The 16,434-nt window shown below is 38.5% G+C and overlaps 1 protein-coding gene across 2 annotated transcripts in view; it reads left to right on the top strand.

Annotated features, from left to right (window-relative positions):
• The window catches only part of Bcap29 (B-cell receptor-associated protein 29), a 39,988-nt gene extending 30,359 nt beyond the window's left edge, over nt 1-9,629 (top strand). For both annotated transcript variants that reach the window (XM_087552622.1, NM_001006980.1), the window contains 2 exon segments: nt 4,310-4,410; nt 8,616-9,629. In XM_087552622.1, the coding sequence (XP_087408748.1) occupies nt 4,310-4,410; nt 8,616-8,651 (137 nt within the window). In that variant the 3' untranslated portion in view covers nt 8,652-9,629.
• The last annotated feature ends 6,805 nt before the right edge of the window (nt 9,630-16,434 follow it).

Genomic DNA, 16,434 nt, shown 5'->3' with positions numbered 1-16,434 from the left:
TATGGTACACAGTGGAGCTTATTTTATTTAAACATTTGAAAGCCTACCTATTAATTTCCTAACCCAGACTATGAGCCTCATTCATTTACTCCACTCCTAGAATGTAAGGACATTTAGATGCATCCCAAGAAACAAATTTTGTTTGTTTTTTGGTTTTCAGTCTTCACATGAAAGAATTAAATTATTTTTGTTTATTAAGGCATTCATTTACTCCACTCCTAGAATGTAAGGACATTTAGATGCATCCCAAGAAACAAATTTTGTTTGTTTTTTGGTTTTCAGTCTTCACATGAAAGAATTAAATTATTTTTGTTTATTAAGGTTTGCTCTGTAGCATATTTTTTATGTAGCTCTGTCTCTGTCTCAAAAACATCTAGCTCTTCTTGCCAAGGAAGCAGTTTGCTAAAGTATGTCCAGTTCAACCTCTCTGCCATTAGTTAGGCTTCTCACATTGCTATTAAGAATGGGGATTTTTGTTGTTGTTGCTGGCGGTGGCCATTTTGTTTGCTCAACCATGGTTATGCCTCTGCACTATTTAAAACCCTCTGTTGGCTCCCTCGTCACCTAGGTGGCAAGAAGTTCAAGCTGTGCACTGTGGTGGGCAGTGATCTGACACCAGCACATCGTCAGTCTCAGCAGCTTTAAGTTTTGTACTCCTCCATTGTTATCATGGCTGTGCTTACAACAGTGCCAGCTCATTAGTTTCCCTCTGCTCAGTTTTGCATGTCTACCTGCCTAGAACCCTGTTCCTTTACTCCTCTAAATGCAAGCATACACTACTTGTTGCTCATCCTTCTGCCCCAAAGTTGCTACTTCTAGGAAGCTTCTCCTGAAGTCTCTCCCTTTAAACATGATAGAGTAGCTTCTTTCCATATCGGCCATTCCTGCCCAGTTACTAAGGGTACATTCCAGAGACATTATTGAGTCTGTTTATTCCTTTGTTTGTTCAAATGTGTATCTGTGCTCTACAAGCATGCCTGATAGCCCCAGAGGCCAGAATAGGGTATCGGATCATTTGGCTGCTGAAAATTGAACCAGGGACAGTACCCTTATCACAGAGACATCTCTTGTTTTTTTTTAAAGGAATTCATTATAGGCTTAGAAGTTAGACCTTTGGAAGTAAGAAACAAACAGAACTCTAGCAGGAGTGAGTCCCAAGAAAAGCTGTGCCCCTGAGGATTGTTGTCTAGGGGTCAGTAAGGGCTTTTTCCTTTTAAACTGGAGGAATGGGGAAGAGCTGGTTAGTCCAGTTGCCCCAGCTCTGAGGTGTCTTTGTATCACCGCATCCAGGTGTCTGGACTGAAGATTCGATTGCATCTTCACATAGCTTCCCGGCAGCTGGAAGTGTAAATGTTTATTCTGGAAATAGGTTCAATATCTAGCAAGTTACTCCTCTGGCTGCCCATCCCCATCCATCTCCCCACAGGCTCCCTTCAACTCTTTTTTCTCTTAAGGAGAATCCTGGGGGATTTTCTTGATGTCCATTGTTTTAATAATCTATGCCTTGGAGTACATAAAATAGATAGATAACCTCTTCTTCATTTGTAATAACATTCAAAACTTCAGAAAACATGACACATCTTTTTATTTAAAAATTCATTTATTTCAGGCTGGGCAGTAATACACATGCCTTTAATCCCAGCACATGGGAGATAGAGGCACATGGATCTCTGTGAGTTAAAGCTGGGCCTAATCTACAGAGAGAATTCCAGGACAGCAAAGACTACACAGAGAAACCTTGTCTTGATGTCCCCACCCCAAAATTAAGTCATTTCATTAAAGAAATTTAGATCATTATGATTTCAGTTCTCAGTTACTTAGTACTTACAGCCTAGTGACTTCTAGCCACTCCTGTATATAACATAGTGGTTAATGATACTTGCTGCCAAGGCTGAGGACTTGAGTTCAATCCCTAGGACCCACATGGTAGGTGGGTGGGTGTGGGCATGTGTACAGGCGCATTTGTGTATGCTAGAAAACCAGTATTTCTTTCACATACATACATACATACATACATACATACATACATACATACATACATTGATAGAAGAAAAACAAAACAGCAACTTAGATATATTGCCTCAATCCTCCTAGGCCAATAATGTTTTTCATATATATACTGTTTCCAAAATGATACAGCTTAAAAGAAGCCAATCCACATGTCAGATGGAGCATCTACATACGCCCTTAGCTGCAGATACATCCCAAGTGATGCAGAGCATCCAAAACACGGTGTTGTCATTTGTGTTTACCAGAGGTAAAGAAGTTGGGAACTATCCAAGAGGCCTCCAGACAGTAATAGCCTTCCCTAATTAGAATGAATTTGATATGGAGTAATTATCAGGGCTGTTGATGTCCACTGAAATGCAAAGTAAGAAATGTATTGCTATCTTGACTTGATCAGTACGAGGAAACTCTTTGCCTATTGTTTTAAATGCACGTCAGCAATAAGCAGAAGGAACTCCTGGATAGTCTGCGTGAGTGGTTCCTGAGAGTCTTTAGAATGGACCGTGTGACAGGGCTTCAGAATGGCAATGCTAGCTATAGAAGAGGTATAGGTTTTGAGTCAGGTTAATTTCATTGTCTTATATTTTTATTTCCAAGGGTTTTTTTTTTTACAATAAAGTTAATTAAGAACTTAAAAGAGTAAGGAACTGATGTGCCAATTTCTAAAATTCTAAATAACAAATTCATTAAGCATAAATCATTTTTAACATTAAAACTAGCCCTATTTAATACAACTCCTGACCAAATAATGAAGGGTGTCTAACTCCAGTTAGATGGTTAGGAGTGCCATGTTGGTGCTGGGAATTGAATAAAAATGAGAACATATTCTGTCGTTCATTTATTTACCAAGTAATACCATATTGAACTTGCAAAAAAGTCTTTAATATTTAATTTAGAGTTATGGATCCAATAAATGGAAATTATATGTAAAGCTGGAGGTCCTTTAACAGCAAGCACTTTACCAACTCTATAGTTCCTAGAAATAGACCTTTCAATGACCATTTTATAATGCCTGAGTGGTGCTGCCCTACATTAGGGAAGCTTATGACGGGCCTGGATCATGTGCCAACAAGTAAAGAGATGCCTCTTGAAAAGAGCAAATGAATGAACGAACAAATGAGAAAAAGAAAGAAAGAGAAAGGAAAAAAAAGGAAGGAAGGGAAGAAGGACAAAGGGAAGACAGAGGAAGGTGGGAGTGTGGTCATCGGATGTAGGAGCCTGAAGTTTTCCCTGACAAAATCTAAGGAAATTTGAACCTCAATGATCAAGTTACTGAAAAGAAGAGGAAACTGAATTCTATTGATGATGCATGGATGACAAATACACGGTTCACACTCTGTGGGCTGTGATTACTTGCCAAATTGCAGTTATGAAGTATCAACAAAATAATTTTAAGGTTGGGGGTCGCTGCAACATGGACTCTACTAAAGGGTCCCAACGTTAGGGAAATTGAAAACAGTTGCTTTAGATGGATGGGAAAGAAAAAGAGTACAGTTTTAACTGAATAATAAAATGATAAAGTTAGAAAATGGTAACTGTCACAATGATTGCTTTAGGCAAGAATTATCAGTGGACAATAGAAGGAGGCAGCCAGACGTTTTGACAGGGAGCAGGATGTTTTCGTAGTCTAATTTATCTTCCCACATATTGCTACTCTGGTAATGGGAAAACAATAACAAAAAGGAAACGGCATAAAAAGGTAGATCTTTGGAAGTGGTTGTTCTGTAGATGCACTGGGAAGTATTAAACATCATTTTATCACAGTCACATGTATGGGAATGCATGACCTGAATTCAGTCCTAGGGAAAGATCAGACAAACCCAAATGAACATCATCTATTTAAAGTGGCCTGTGTTCTTTAAAGTGTCAATGTCACAAACGAGAAAGTTGGAGTGAGATAAAAGAACTAGTCTAGATTAGGGAAAGCTAAAGAAATGTGGAAATAGAATGTAAATGTGAACTACTACTGTACTTTAACTTAGAAGTAATAGACAAGATGACATAGGTGTTGAAATAGTATAACTGCAGTCACTATCGAAATTTGGGCAACTACATTAAATGTACTACGTCAACATTAAATTTCTTAAATGTAGTAATTACACTGTGGTCATGTTAGAAAATACACAATGAAGAAATAAAGAGAAAAAGACATGTTTTTGAAACGTACAAATGTGTGTGTGGAGAGTATGGCATTAATAGTGGGTGTTTGAGTGTATGGTGTATAGGAGTTCTCTACTTAAGTCTTGAATCTTTTCTAATTCTTAAAGTTACTTCAAAATAAAATTCTGTTGGATATTTTTAGCCCTTTTTAAGGCCCAAAATGATGTGATGACCATGAAGATTCAGTCGGAGAGACTTTCTAAAGAATATGACCGACTCCTGAAAGAGCACTCAGAACTTCAGGTTGGTGACATGTATTTGTCTATGTAAAGTTTTTTGAAATAATTACTTAAGTAAACTTTTGGACTACATGCCCTTCACAAATGCAAACAATGTGTTTAATCCTGGCTTTATTAAATAACGAGAAAAGCCATATTTACCTGAAGGATAAAGATTGGGCCATTACAGACAAATGCAAGATGGCCATAATATAAAGAATTACTAACATGCTATTTTAAAAACATTCCACTTTAGTTTTGAAGAAAATAATTGAACTATAAAATAGAAGCATTAAAAAACTGGTTCTGGAAAAATTTGTATTTCACCATCAAGAGTGTTTGCCATATTTGTGCCAAAGAAAGACCAAAATTTGAAATTTCCGATTACATTACTCCAGTCTCCATTTTGGTGTCTTGGGGAAAAGAACTATGGCATTCAAATGCCTGATTTACACCTCCAAAGATGATTTAAAGATGGGGGAGGGATCTTTGTTAGAGCAGCTATCAAATCTAAGCCATGGGTTTTCTTTCTCTGTTTCTAATTTAGCAAAAGTCAGTTCCAAACATTCATCCATAGATAGGTTTGTCTTTTTTCTCTTTAGTTGTGGATCACTGTCTTACGATTTTACTGCTGCTCTGATGAGACACCATGACCAAAGCAACTCTTAAAATGAGTATGCTGGTTCAAGCACACTCAAACCACCATGCTCACCAACCTGAACTTATTTCCCAGTCACCCTTTGTTTGAGGTGGGGCCAGGGAGGGTGCTGCCAGACATCAAATCCAGACCTAGTGCATGATAGGTAAATGTTGTAGCCCTGAGCTTAAAGCCAGGTACACACTGAGGAAAAGTATAGGAAGAAATGATACTGAAACTGCCTTGGTGTGTAACAAATAAGTATTATACCCAAACATTCAGTCTAAATCAGTCTAAGTACTAGATTTATGGTCCTGACATGACATCATCCACCCAAGCAAATTCCCATCTTTCATCTGTAACATTGAAACAATAATAAAGTCTTGTTCACTGGAGTGTTGAGAACTAAATGAAATGCAGGGTACTTGGAACTTTTCCTAGCTGATACAAACAATCAAGAACCTAGATAGCTGGTAGCTAAGCATGGTGGCACACACATTTAACCCAGCATTTCGGTATGCTTCAAAGAAAAGGGAGGGAGGGAGGGAGGGAGGGAGGGAGGGAGGGAGGGAGGGAGGGAGGGAGGGAGGGAGGGAGGGAGGGAAGGAAGGAAGGAAAGATTAGTAGCACTATCACTGTTACCAGCATACTTTGTTCTGTAATTTCCTGACAGACTGGCTTAACCTCTATCAGCTACTCCCCCAGTCAAGCAGCCATCTAAAGCATGTATAGTATCGTTCCCATCCTGATCTGTAGTCTAGTCTCAGGACTCTAATGGCTAAACGTGTGCGGTCTAGAGTAGATGTTGACATTTGTAGAGATCCTGACATTGCTGACCCCCTCAACTGCTCCGTGACATCCTCAGTATTCAGCTGGGAAGGAGAGAAGGATTTCTGAGGCCTCTTGTCTAAGTACACTTTACCCTCTTATCGTGAGGTGAGGGTATTTTCAACCATCGTATTTTTCCACACATTTTGAGAGGGAAGAGTTTTCAAGGTACCAGTAATGTTTAGTCCCTAAACTGGAAAAAAGGAAAACAAATAATATATCCTCAGTTTCTTAGTCCAGTGTCCACTGCTTAATGTGTCCATTGTGGTGCCACCTAACGGTAACGTCTTAACCCCGAAGAGTATGAATCAGTTTGGAGATTTCCTCCAGTCTCCTCACTATCCCCAGAAAAAAATAAAGACTTTTAGCTTGGAGCTTCTCTGTTCATAGCAAATACATGAAGATCTTTTGTAGGTACTTTCCACCCAAGAAGATAGTTGTTGTCCATGCTTCTTTGGAAAAGAACCACATCCTAGATGTACTAAGTGCCATGCTGTATTGATTAGAGCCTTATTTCATAACACATGTAAACCTTAATCTAATTAATACCTTCTGTATTGGGTTTTCTAAATACTACATGTTCTCGGTGCACTCTGGAGAAAGCACCTGGCTGGTGGTCTTGTATATGTGTCGTGTTCACTCCTATGGCAACTCAGTACATTAAAATAGTTTACTGTCTCGTTTAGTGCACAAAGGTGTTAAGGATCAAAACTTTTTATGTGATTTGTTCTGAAGTTATTGAACTAGAAAGAGCAGTTAAAGCTGAGCATCAAAGTCATCTTTCTCAACAACCTCCTCGTTTGGTCACCCATCGAGCTGTATATTCTGGACCTGTTCTCTTTCTATCCATGCTCCATCCCATGGAGAACTGTACATTTCCAGACCCTTGCTTTCTGACTTCTGGGCAGGTTTGCCAGTGAGAGGCTTTAGTACAAAACTGAAAACAGAAGCATAGAAAGCCCCCGATTTCTCCCGTCTTCTGCTTTAGATGACATTTCTTTCCTGGCCCTCTCTCCCGGTCACAGTTCCAATGGGCAGCTTCCACTTTCGGGTCCTCGCCCAGTCATCCGCTCTCAAGCCTTTGCCCATGGCTAGAGTGGTGGCTCTGTGCTGTTGCTAGTGCTGTTTTCTGCCTACGTTCTCATTACCTGAAATAGTCTTCCTTAAATGGCCTTTAAAGGGTTAAATAGCTCCTGGACCCTCTGAATCATCTGACATCCAGATGCCCTGCCTATGTCATCACTTAAATGAGAGATGGGATGGATACTTTAATGAGCATCAAACCAGATCCTATTTCAAGAAAGAACCTTAAATATTTTTAAATAAGAAAATCTTATAGCCGTAAGATACTTAGCTGATTTGTTCCTTTTTTTTCTTTTTTTCCTACCTACCCACCTGGCTCCATTGTCCACTATGAAAACCTAAGAAACATGCTGAAATTTAGATGTCTTTTATGGGCACTGGAGAAATGCTCATTGGTTTAGAGCACTGAATGCTCTTCCGGAGGTCTGGGGTTCAATTCCCAGCACCTACGTGGCAGCTCACAACTGACACCCTCAACAGACATACGTTCAGGCAAAACACAAATGCATATGATATAAAACTAATAATTAAAAATATGTCATTTTATAGATCCATCTTCTCACAAGTGACTCTAATAGTCATACTCTGACCAAGCAAAAGATAACAGAAAATCATTCTATATAATTAAGTTGAATTTAGCTTGTCCTCATGTATTTTACTTTTCTGGTCAAATCAGTCTTAGTAATTTAATTATATCCTAAGATTCCCTGGGAAACCTTACTAATTTTCTTAATTTTATATAATTATGATAGTTTTGAATGAAACAAATATGAACAGTTGTTTAAATGTTAAAGAAACAAAGGTGGTAGAAAATCTGGTTCCTTTTCCGTAATCAAACCTCATTTTGCAGCTTTTAAATCCATTTGGATTTCCCCAGCTGGGGACTCTCCCTGCTAACAGCACTAAATAAATATTAGAAATCAGTTCCTTCAAAACATGTAGTCTGCTTTTTTTCTTACTTGGCCTGGCTATAATCTAGAAAAAGGGGAAAAAATTAAAAAGTAAAAAACCCTGACTAGGTATTATTGGCAAACCATCAGCACTTGCTAATTTTTAAATTCATTCTGGAAATCACCCTTCACATAGGAAACTGCTCTGCATACTGACTTAATAACATCTCCATTAAAACCTTGACTTATATGTAAAGTGGTCAAATACGTACAAACAAGAAGTAATACGTTGCCATTCAGAATAGCTCCCCATCCTAATGGTTGCATAATGCTGTTATTTAAAAACATCGATACTCAGCCTACCACAGCCTACCACTCGGCAGTGGACTGTCTGTAGGAGCCAGTTCTGCAGCCCCACGCCATGAGGTCTCTTCCTTGATAGAAACATTTGCTTTCCTAATCCAGGTTCAATCCTATTTCATGTCCCACCAGTTTAAAGCTAAACCATGATCAGAAGAACAGTATGAGAAGCCAGTTCTGATTTGGGAAGGACTAAATGAAAAGGAGGTGGGAAGGACAGACAGAAAGAAGGATAAGGTGGGGGGGGGGTAGCTGGCCATGTCAGTTGAATGATCTTTCCTTTTATTTTTTGTTGTATGGTGTTTTAAGTTTCAGACTTTCTCAACCCATATTTTCATATTTTAATTCTCTAATGACTAGCAAAATGCCATTTTTATAAGTCCTTGTATGTATGAACTTGCTTCTTAATCTGTTTTTTTTTTTTTCTTGCAGAACCGTTTAGAAAAAGAAAACAAGAAAGGCCTGTGAAGTAACTTTACAAAAGAAGATTGTGATATGCCTTGTCAAAATTTGGTTAAACAAAACAGCTTTGTTAGCTTCTGCAGACACACATAGGCTATAGAGTAGTGACATTACCAAAATATTTGAAAATGTTTCAGATATAAAATATGTATTTCAGCTCTTTTGGAAAATATAAGCATGTTAAATACCATATTTACATATTGCTAATAGCATTGGTATATGGTGGCTCTTTACCCATAAAAGGAAAAATTCATTTGCCAGCATTTACTTCCCAAATTAGATCTGAAGTTGCATGAAACCATTATTAGCTTTGAAAGCTTTGATGAGTTTTTAGTAATAAGCAGATGATGGTGGTGGTAAAAATGATGTGTTTGAAAATAGTACTCAGTATCAGAAACTATGTTCACAGGGAAATAAGGATAAATAATCACAATTAGCCTCTGTGCTGATAGAGAAGAGTCAGAGAAGAGTGGAAACTATGGCCTTAGGGCTTTTTAAGCCTAATGATTTTACCATTTACTCTACATACGACAGCAGCACTGTTGACAGTGTGTTTTGAGACTGCACTTCTGTGCCTATTAGACTATTGATATTTGTTTAGTCATATCTAACCAGTAGTCTATCTTTTCAAGCTCATCTGCTAATAGAAAGTATGCCATTTGCAAAACTGTCACGACACTGAGTTGAACCTATGTTGCACTGTGGAGTTCTCCACTTACACAGCCTATTTATGACATCCAAAAGCAGTGTTTTTTATATTTGTGAAAGTTACTGGTTTTACTGGTATTACCTCAATATACATGCACTGGTATCATACAAATCTCTCTACTATGTTTCTATATTCTCAAAGTTAAATACCGGTTTTCATGCAAATATTCATGTAAAAGTAGTGATTGTAATAATATGATGTAGGTTATTTCATTGTTTAACTGTGAAAAGCCACTTGTCTTAAAATGCATACATATAAAAGAAAATGTAAAATAATAATTGGAGTTTTTATTCTCTAGTTTTTATCTCTAATTTTAATGCCAATTCTATATATATTTAATTGTTCTCATTGCAAAGTGGGTAAAATGAGTAATAGCTAATTGTATTGCAGATAAAAGTTAGGATTTAGTGCTAGAAGAAAGACATGAACAAGCCACTCCACAGGATAAAATATGGAGTTATAGCACACAGGATGACACCGCTGTAGGTAACAAGGAGAAAGAGTGCTGAACGAGGGGGAAACTGAGCACATGACGTCTCAAACCCTACACTTAGAAATGTCAGCGTGAGAGGGACTTGGTAAATATAGAGACTGACCTACTCTGCAGAAATCAACTCTAATGTCAGAACAACAAATTAAAGAGAAAGTGCCCAGCCTTAGAGTTAGAACCTAGAGCTAATCCCAGCCTTACCACATGCATGTTTAGTCATGTGACTTGATTCCCTGGGTCTCCTTTCCCTCATTTCCAAGTTGAGACTATTAATAATTAGATAAGGTAACTACAGAAACTAACATGGCGCTCAAAGTTATCCTGCAGTACAGTATAGAAAAATTCTCTTTGACAAATTCATGAACTTGAAAGTTTCACCAAAAAAGCACTTTAAAGTTTACAGTTAGGGAATCTTAGACCTCAGTTCTCAATTTTATGGGTCTATAATTAGTTACCTCAAAAAATTGAGAAATTTTCGTGAGAATCAGAGTCAGGTTTAGGAGTTGAAAATGCCAGTATCCTAGTTTCCTGGATATTACTTATCTTAATTTACAAACTAGTTTAATTTACTAACCCTTAAACAATGCCATATATGTATAAGTAAACTAATGACTTGACCACTGCAATGCTTGGTTAAGGAGGAGGTTTTTAGTGTAGATATGAGGGAGAGAATAGCCAGAGCCTTCTAGAAGAGTCTAGAACAGAAAGAGAAAATAGTAGACTGAATATGGCTAGCAGACTGGAACTGGCCAGGATTCTCTCAGGCAGCCTGTCAGGAGGCTAGCATGCACTTTGGTATGCTAATAGGCACCACAGAGAGCCCTGTGCCCCTTCTGCCAATAGCAAGGTTACTGCCTTTTTTGTTGTTGTTGGGGGTTTGTTTTTTTTGTTTTGTTTTTTGTTTTTTTGAGACTGGGTTTCTCTGTAGCCATGGCTGTCCTGGAACTCGCTCTGTTAGACCAGGTTGGCCTCCAATTCAGAGATCTGCCTACCTCTGCCTCCCAAGTGCTAGCACTAAAGGCGCATGCATGTGCCACCACCACCTGACTGTAATTGCCTCTCTTGCTAGAGGGGAACCAGCCTTACAAGTTCCTCAGAATGCTGGGGGAGGGGGATCTTAACTTTTTGGGGGAGATAGAGTTTCCTTTGGCTCTGACAATATATAGCCAAGGTTTGAACCCAGAGAGTATGAAAGAGTTCTCCCTAATACTTTCCTGTGTTGGTATTTTGCAAATCCTGCATACAGCCTGTGGGTTTAGGTCACCCCCCCCCATATTAAATCATTTCTCATAGTAATGACTTTATGTCTCAAACTGTTTGTTATCTTTGCATTTTTCATGGCAGCCGTATAAGTTTGTCAGACTTTCTGTCTACCTATAATCTGCCTGCGGCTCGCTCCGGTCTCTAAGAAGCAGATATGACAAGCAGACCGCACAGTAGTGTTGACTGGAGTCATTCTTGTTGCTTGTCCTGTTCTGTCTTTGACCCCAACGTTTATAACTGCATTCCTACTTTATCTCTTAGGTCCAAGTCCTCCTGTGGTTATTTATCCCACCACTCTAGGGACTAGAGGCACATCCAGGGACATAGTTACTGTCCTGATCATGAATCCTTCATGGTTAAGACAGCCTCCTGGTCTTGCACCTTCTCTTAATCCTCTCATATATGCACACTTGCTAGCCACCTAATTGAAAAAAATAAAACATCTCATCATTTCTAGTTCAAAGATTTGCAGTTATTTTTTCATTGCCCTTAAGATTAAAACCCCCAGGATCTGACCAGGCCTCTGACCTGTTCCTGACAGGTTCTCCTACCCTGCCAAACACACCAGCATTTTAATCTTGGTATAGGTCAGTTTCTCCCTCACAGGACTTTAAGCCTAGTTGCAAAACATTATGTTCCAGCTGCTTATTCTTCCTTTCATTGTGATGTGCATTGCCTGAGACGATGTCACTAATGACCAACAGTTCCTGAACACAGTAAATGAGTGGTGCTGAAAGGGAGGGAGAATGCGCTAAAATGCTTTACAATACCTAAAACATGCGTGGTTGTCAAAACTACAGTGTTACTGGTGGGCAGAGGCCAGAAATGCTGCTAACTTTCTCTGCTCTGCACAGGGTATCCAATAATGGCAGAATCAGAAAATGTCTGTATCGCCAAGGTTGAGATATCTATTTCTTTGAATACAGGCAAAAATAGGAATGTCACATGATGGCAAGCTCTTTTTCTTCCTCTACCTTGCTTCCTAAAACTCTGCTATCTTAGATTAAGACATTGATTTCATTCAGAATAGAGGAACAAGATAAAAGGAAGCTGTGTTGCTAACATTGTCATACCTGTCCTGAAGATCTGCTCAGGACACGTTTGCATAAATAACAGTAGATAGCTTTGTCTTGCCTAACATCCTCAACATCAGCAATATATCTCTATACGTGTGTGTGTGTGTCTGTGTGTGGGTGGGGATGTGCACACATATGTAACACACAAAGCCATCAGCTTTTGTTTGTATCTTGCCTTTCATTTGAGGATCTCAGTTTAAAATTATAATCCCTCAAGACTGTGATTTTCAGTTTTTTATATTTTACTTTATTAGCATTGTACAATGTATCCAACATACTTTGCTTCATACCATAGTAGGGTACAAGAGAAATAAAACTTAGTGTCTCTTGTGTTTAGTGTCATGTGCAGCATGCACAAGGACAGCAGCTCTACAAGTACCACAGGTAGAAGGTGTGATCTGCAAGTCTAATGAACTAGGAAAAGGTTGTCCCCTGGTTTTGGTGGTTGCATTCTTCCTAGATTTGAACAAAAAAAAAAAAAATGTGTCTGAAGCTTAGGCGTTGCCCCAGGTGTCTTAGGCAGATTTTTCCAAGAAGCTAATGCTCCTTCAGAAATCTTTGTTCTCCCAGAAGCACCACCTAGCAAAGAATTTGTCTCTTCCAAGAGCTGCCAACTTCCTGGAGCTCAATGCTATCTGGAGCACCTATTATTATTATTATTATTATTATTATTATTATTATTATTATTGTCAGAAGCTTTTTATTTCAGAAAACAAACTGGTCTTCATAATTAAGAAATCCACAGAGGATGGGGAGCCTTGCCCCAAGGTATACATGTACATAGAAATGTATATTTAAATTTATATTAGACAATAAAATTTCAGGCATCATTCCCACATAATAAAAAAATAAAAGAATTAAAATAAATTGATACTACTTGGTCTCGTATATATTATTATATTAAGGTCTGTTCTATGATAAAAAATCAATGCAGAATAATAGAAGCAAATTTACTAAGACTGAACCCCCAGTGAACTAGTCTATGGGGGGAGGGCGGTAATGGGGGGAGGGTTGGGAGGGGAACACCCATAAGGAAGGGGAGGGGGGAGGGGGATGTTTGCCCGGAAACCGGGAAAGGGAATAACACTCGAAATGTATATAAGAAATACTCAAGTTAATAAAAAAAAAAAATAGAAGCAAATTTAAAGCATCAATAATCAGTTACAATAAATAGTTATAGGCAGAAATATGTAAAATATTAAATAGGTTATCTGGTATTAGATACAGTTATTCAAGTACAGTCAAAAATTCAGACACAGACATATGTTTTATGGTTCAACAGCAGATGGATATCAAAGATCTCTATGGACAGGAGAAAGTTTTAAATTTTAAATAATGATGGGATATTCCTGTGAGGGAAATATTTATAGAAGCATTTCTAACCGAAATAGTGTAATATTTAAGGCAACATATGACTTGTTAATGTCTGTCTTTTTAACTTTGGGGTAAGCAAAGGTTTCTTAAAAATATTTAAAGCATACATGTTAGGGATATAATTATAACACATGTGTAAACAATTATAAACTATGCAGTAGCTAGCCACCACCAAGTGAATAAAAGATGACCCCCACCCTGATTCCTACTAGGGACTCCCAAAGAGTAGCTCATGACCCAGATGTAAGAGTGGGACCTGGAGCACCACTCTTAGCTGAGGGCTTCCTGGAATAATCTCCCACAGATACCTACTGAAGGAAAAGTGAACAACTCTTTTCAAGTTAGTCTTTTTCCTCTTGAAACAAAAGCAGTAGTATATAGAAAATACAGACGTTTCAGGAATACGTTATCAATGGTTAATTCACATATATAAATATAAATACTTAAAAATGCGATCATGCTTGTTTGATACTGTCTGACCTTTATATATCAAATATTCTACAGACATTTACAGTCTATCTTAAATAAACATCATCTGATGGGTAGGAATTTTCCAAAATTGCCCAGGTACCCATGTTAGCAATGATACTGAACACAGTCACTTGGAACATGAAATCAGTGTGTCACATGGCACGATATACTTAGCCCCTGGATATTCTGTTGGCCCCCAGATACTCCGGAATCTCTCTCTCTCTCTCTCTCTCTCTCTCTCTCTCTCTCTCTCTCTCTCTCTCTCTCTCTCTCTCTCTCTCTCTCTCTCTCTCGCACATATGCACTCTCTCGTGCTCTTGTTCTCTCACTCTCTTGCTCTCTCTCATAGATATAAACAGATAGATAGATAGATAGATGGATGGATGGATGGATGGATGGATGGATGGATGGATGGATGGATAGAGATTATTTCTGGTGACCTAAAATAGTTAGCACTTGAACCCTGAAATCATAGCACCGAACTTTAGTCCTAGTCTTGGGGGGTGACCTAGGAGGATAATAAATTTAAGGGTAAAGTTATAATGTGGACTTCATAGCAAGACCCTGTCTCAAAACAACAAAAATAAAAAGAAAATTATCACAACAAAATGAAGCATGAAAGAGGATTTACTCAGAAATGACAACAAATTAGTAGAACTTCAGAGATTCTGATACTTCTAAGATCTTTTAGGGTACTTAAACAAAAATATTTCCTGGTTGCAACCTGTCTTCCCCTTTATACCTATGATACAGTACCACTCCAGCACCTAAAGGGATGTTTCTATCTGGAACCTGAGGCTTAAACCTCATTGCCTCCCTGTAAATCTTCTTAGAGATAGAAAGTGGGAAAGCAAGGTTAATGCAATTAACACTGAAACCCTGAATTGCACTTCTGATTTATAATAAGCATATTCATTTCCTAATGGCGTTGTCATAGATATCCCAAAACTTAGTGATGCAAAACATATAAATTCATTATCTTGACGTTCTAAAGATCAGAAGTCGCAAATCAGTCTTACCAGGCTAAGCCAGGCTACCTCAAAAGCGCTGGTTCTCTCCATCTTAGACAACAATAAAGCAAGGCTTTGAAGCATCCTTTCACTAAATTTTTCGGCCTCCTTCCACATCTACTAACTCCTGTAATCACATTAGACCAATACAGATAACCTAGGATAATGTATTATAAAGTCATCAGATGAGCCTTGGCTTCCTTTTACCATGTGTCTTACTGTTTTACTGCTGTGGAGAGACAAAAAAAAAAAAAAAAAGTATTTCACTGGGGCTTGCTTACGGTTTCAGAAGTTTTAGTTCATTGTCATCATGGCAGGAAGCATGGCAACACACAGGCAGACATGATGTTAGAGAAGTAGCTGAGAGCTCTACATCTGAATCCACAGGCAGCACAAAGAAAGAGAAACACTGGGCCTGGCTTGGGCTTTTGAAACCTCAAGGCCCACCCCCAGCGACACACTTCTATACTTCTATATAAGGCCACACTTACTCCAACAGGCCACACATCCTAATCCCTCTCAAGTAATTCAACTCCCTGAAGACTTAAGTATTCAAATATATGAGCCTATGGTGGCCATTCTTATCCAAACCTCCATATTCCACTCCCTGGCCCCCAATAGTTGTGTAGCCATACCTTAATGCAGAAATTTATTCAGTCCAACTTCAAAAGTACCCATAGTCTATCACACTCTTGCCATTTAAGAGTCTAAAGTTCAAACTCTCTCCTGACAAAACAAATCTCTTAACTGTAACCCCCCATAAAATCAAAATAAGAAAGGAGATCATATACTTCCAACATAAATGGCACAGAGGAAAGGGAACATGGTGAGGAAATACTGGACCAAAGCAAGATGAAAGCCTGCAGGGCAAACTCCAAATTCTTCACTTTTGTGTCTGATGTCACAGCGTTTCTCAGGTCTCCAACTCCTTTCAGCTTTGTTGACTGACACACTTCTCTCCCCTAGAATGGTTCCATACCCCATTTGTCTACAGTTTTTCTCAGCAGGTATCTCATAAGCAAGCCTCCGAGACTTTCTATAAGCCAGAATCACAAGACTGAATCACATGACTGAGGCTGCCAAGTTTCTCTCCTTGCTAGGCTAGAACTTGGCCCACTCATTCAAATATCACCAGCTTTCTGGTTCTGGTGGTTTCCTTCACTGATTAAGCTTTTCTTTAATTCCTTTTCACAAGTTGGAAACTTAGTTGAGTGAGGTCTTATCCTGAGATACCCACTCCTTTTATTCCATTTAACATCAGGATTTTCTTTAAAATTTTTATCTCCTTGAGCACAGGTCTTAGCTCTGTTACATTTCTTGATGTTCTTTTTCTCCTCAAACTATACATTTTGTATTTTTTCCTTCCTCAGCTTTATCCTTCTTATTATAGATGTGC

The sequence above is a fragment of the Rattus norvegicus genome, chromosome 6 (genome assembly GCF_021556685.1).
Source record: "Rattus norvegicus strain SHRSP/BbbUtx chromosome 6, alternate assembly SHRSP_T2T, whole genome shotgun sequence".
NCBI classification, from domain to species: Eukaryota; Metazoa; Chordata; class Mammalia; order Rodentia; family Muridae; genus Rattus; species Rattus norvegicus.
The sequence above is the reverse complement of the archived record's forward strand: the minus strand, read 5'-3'. Positions and strand labels throughout refer to the sequence as shown.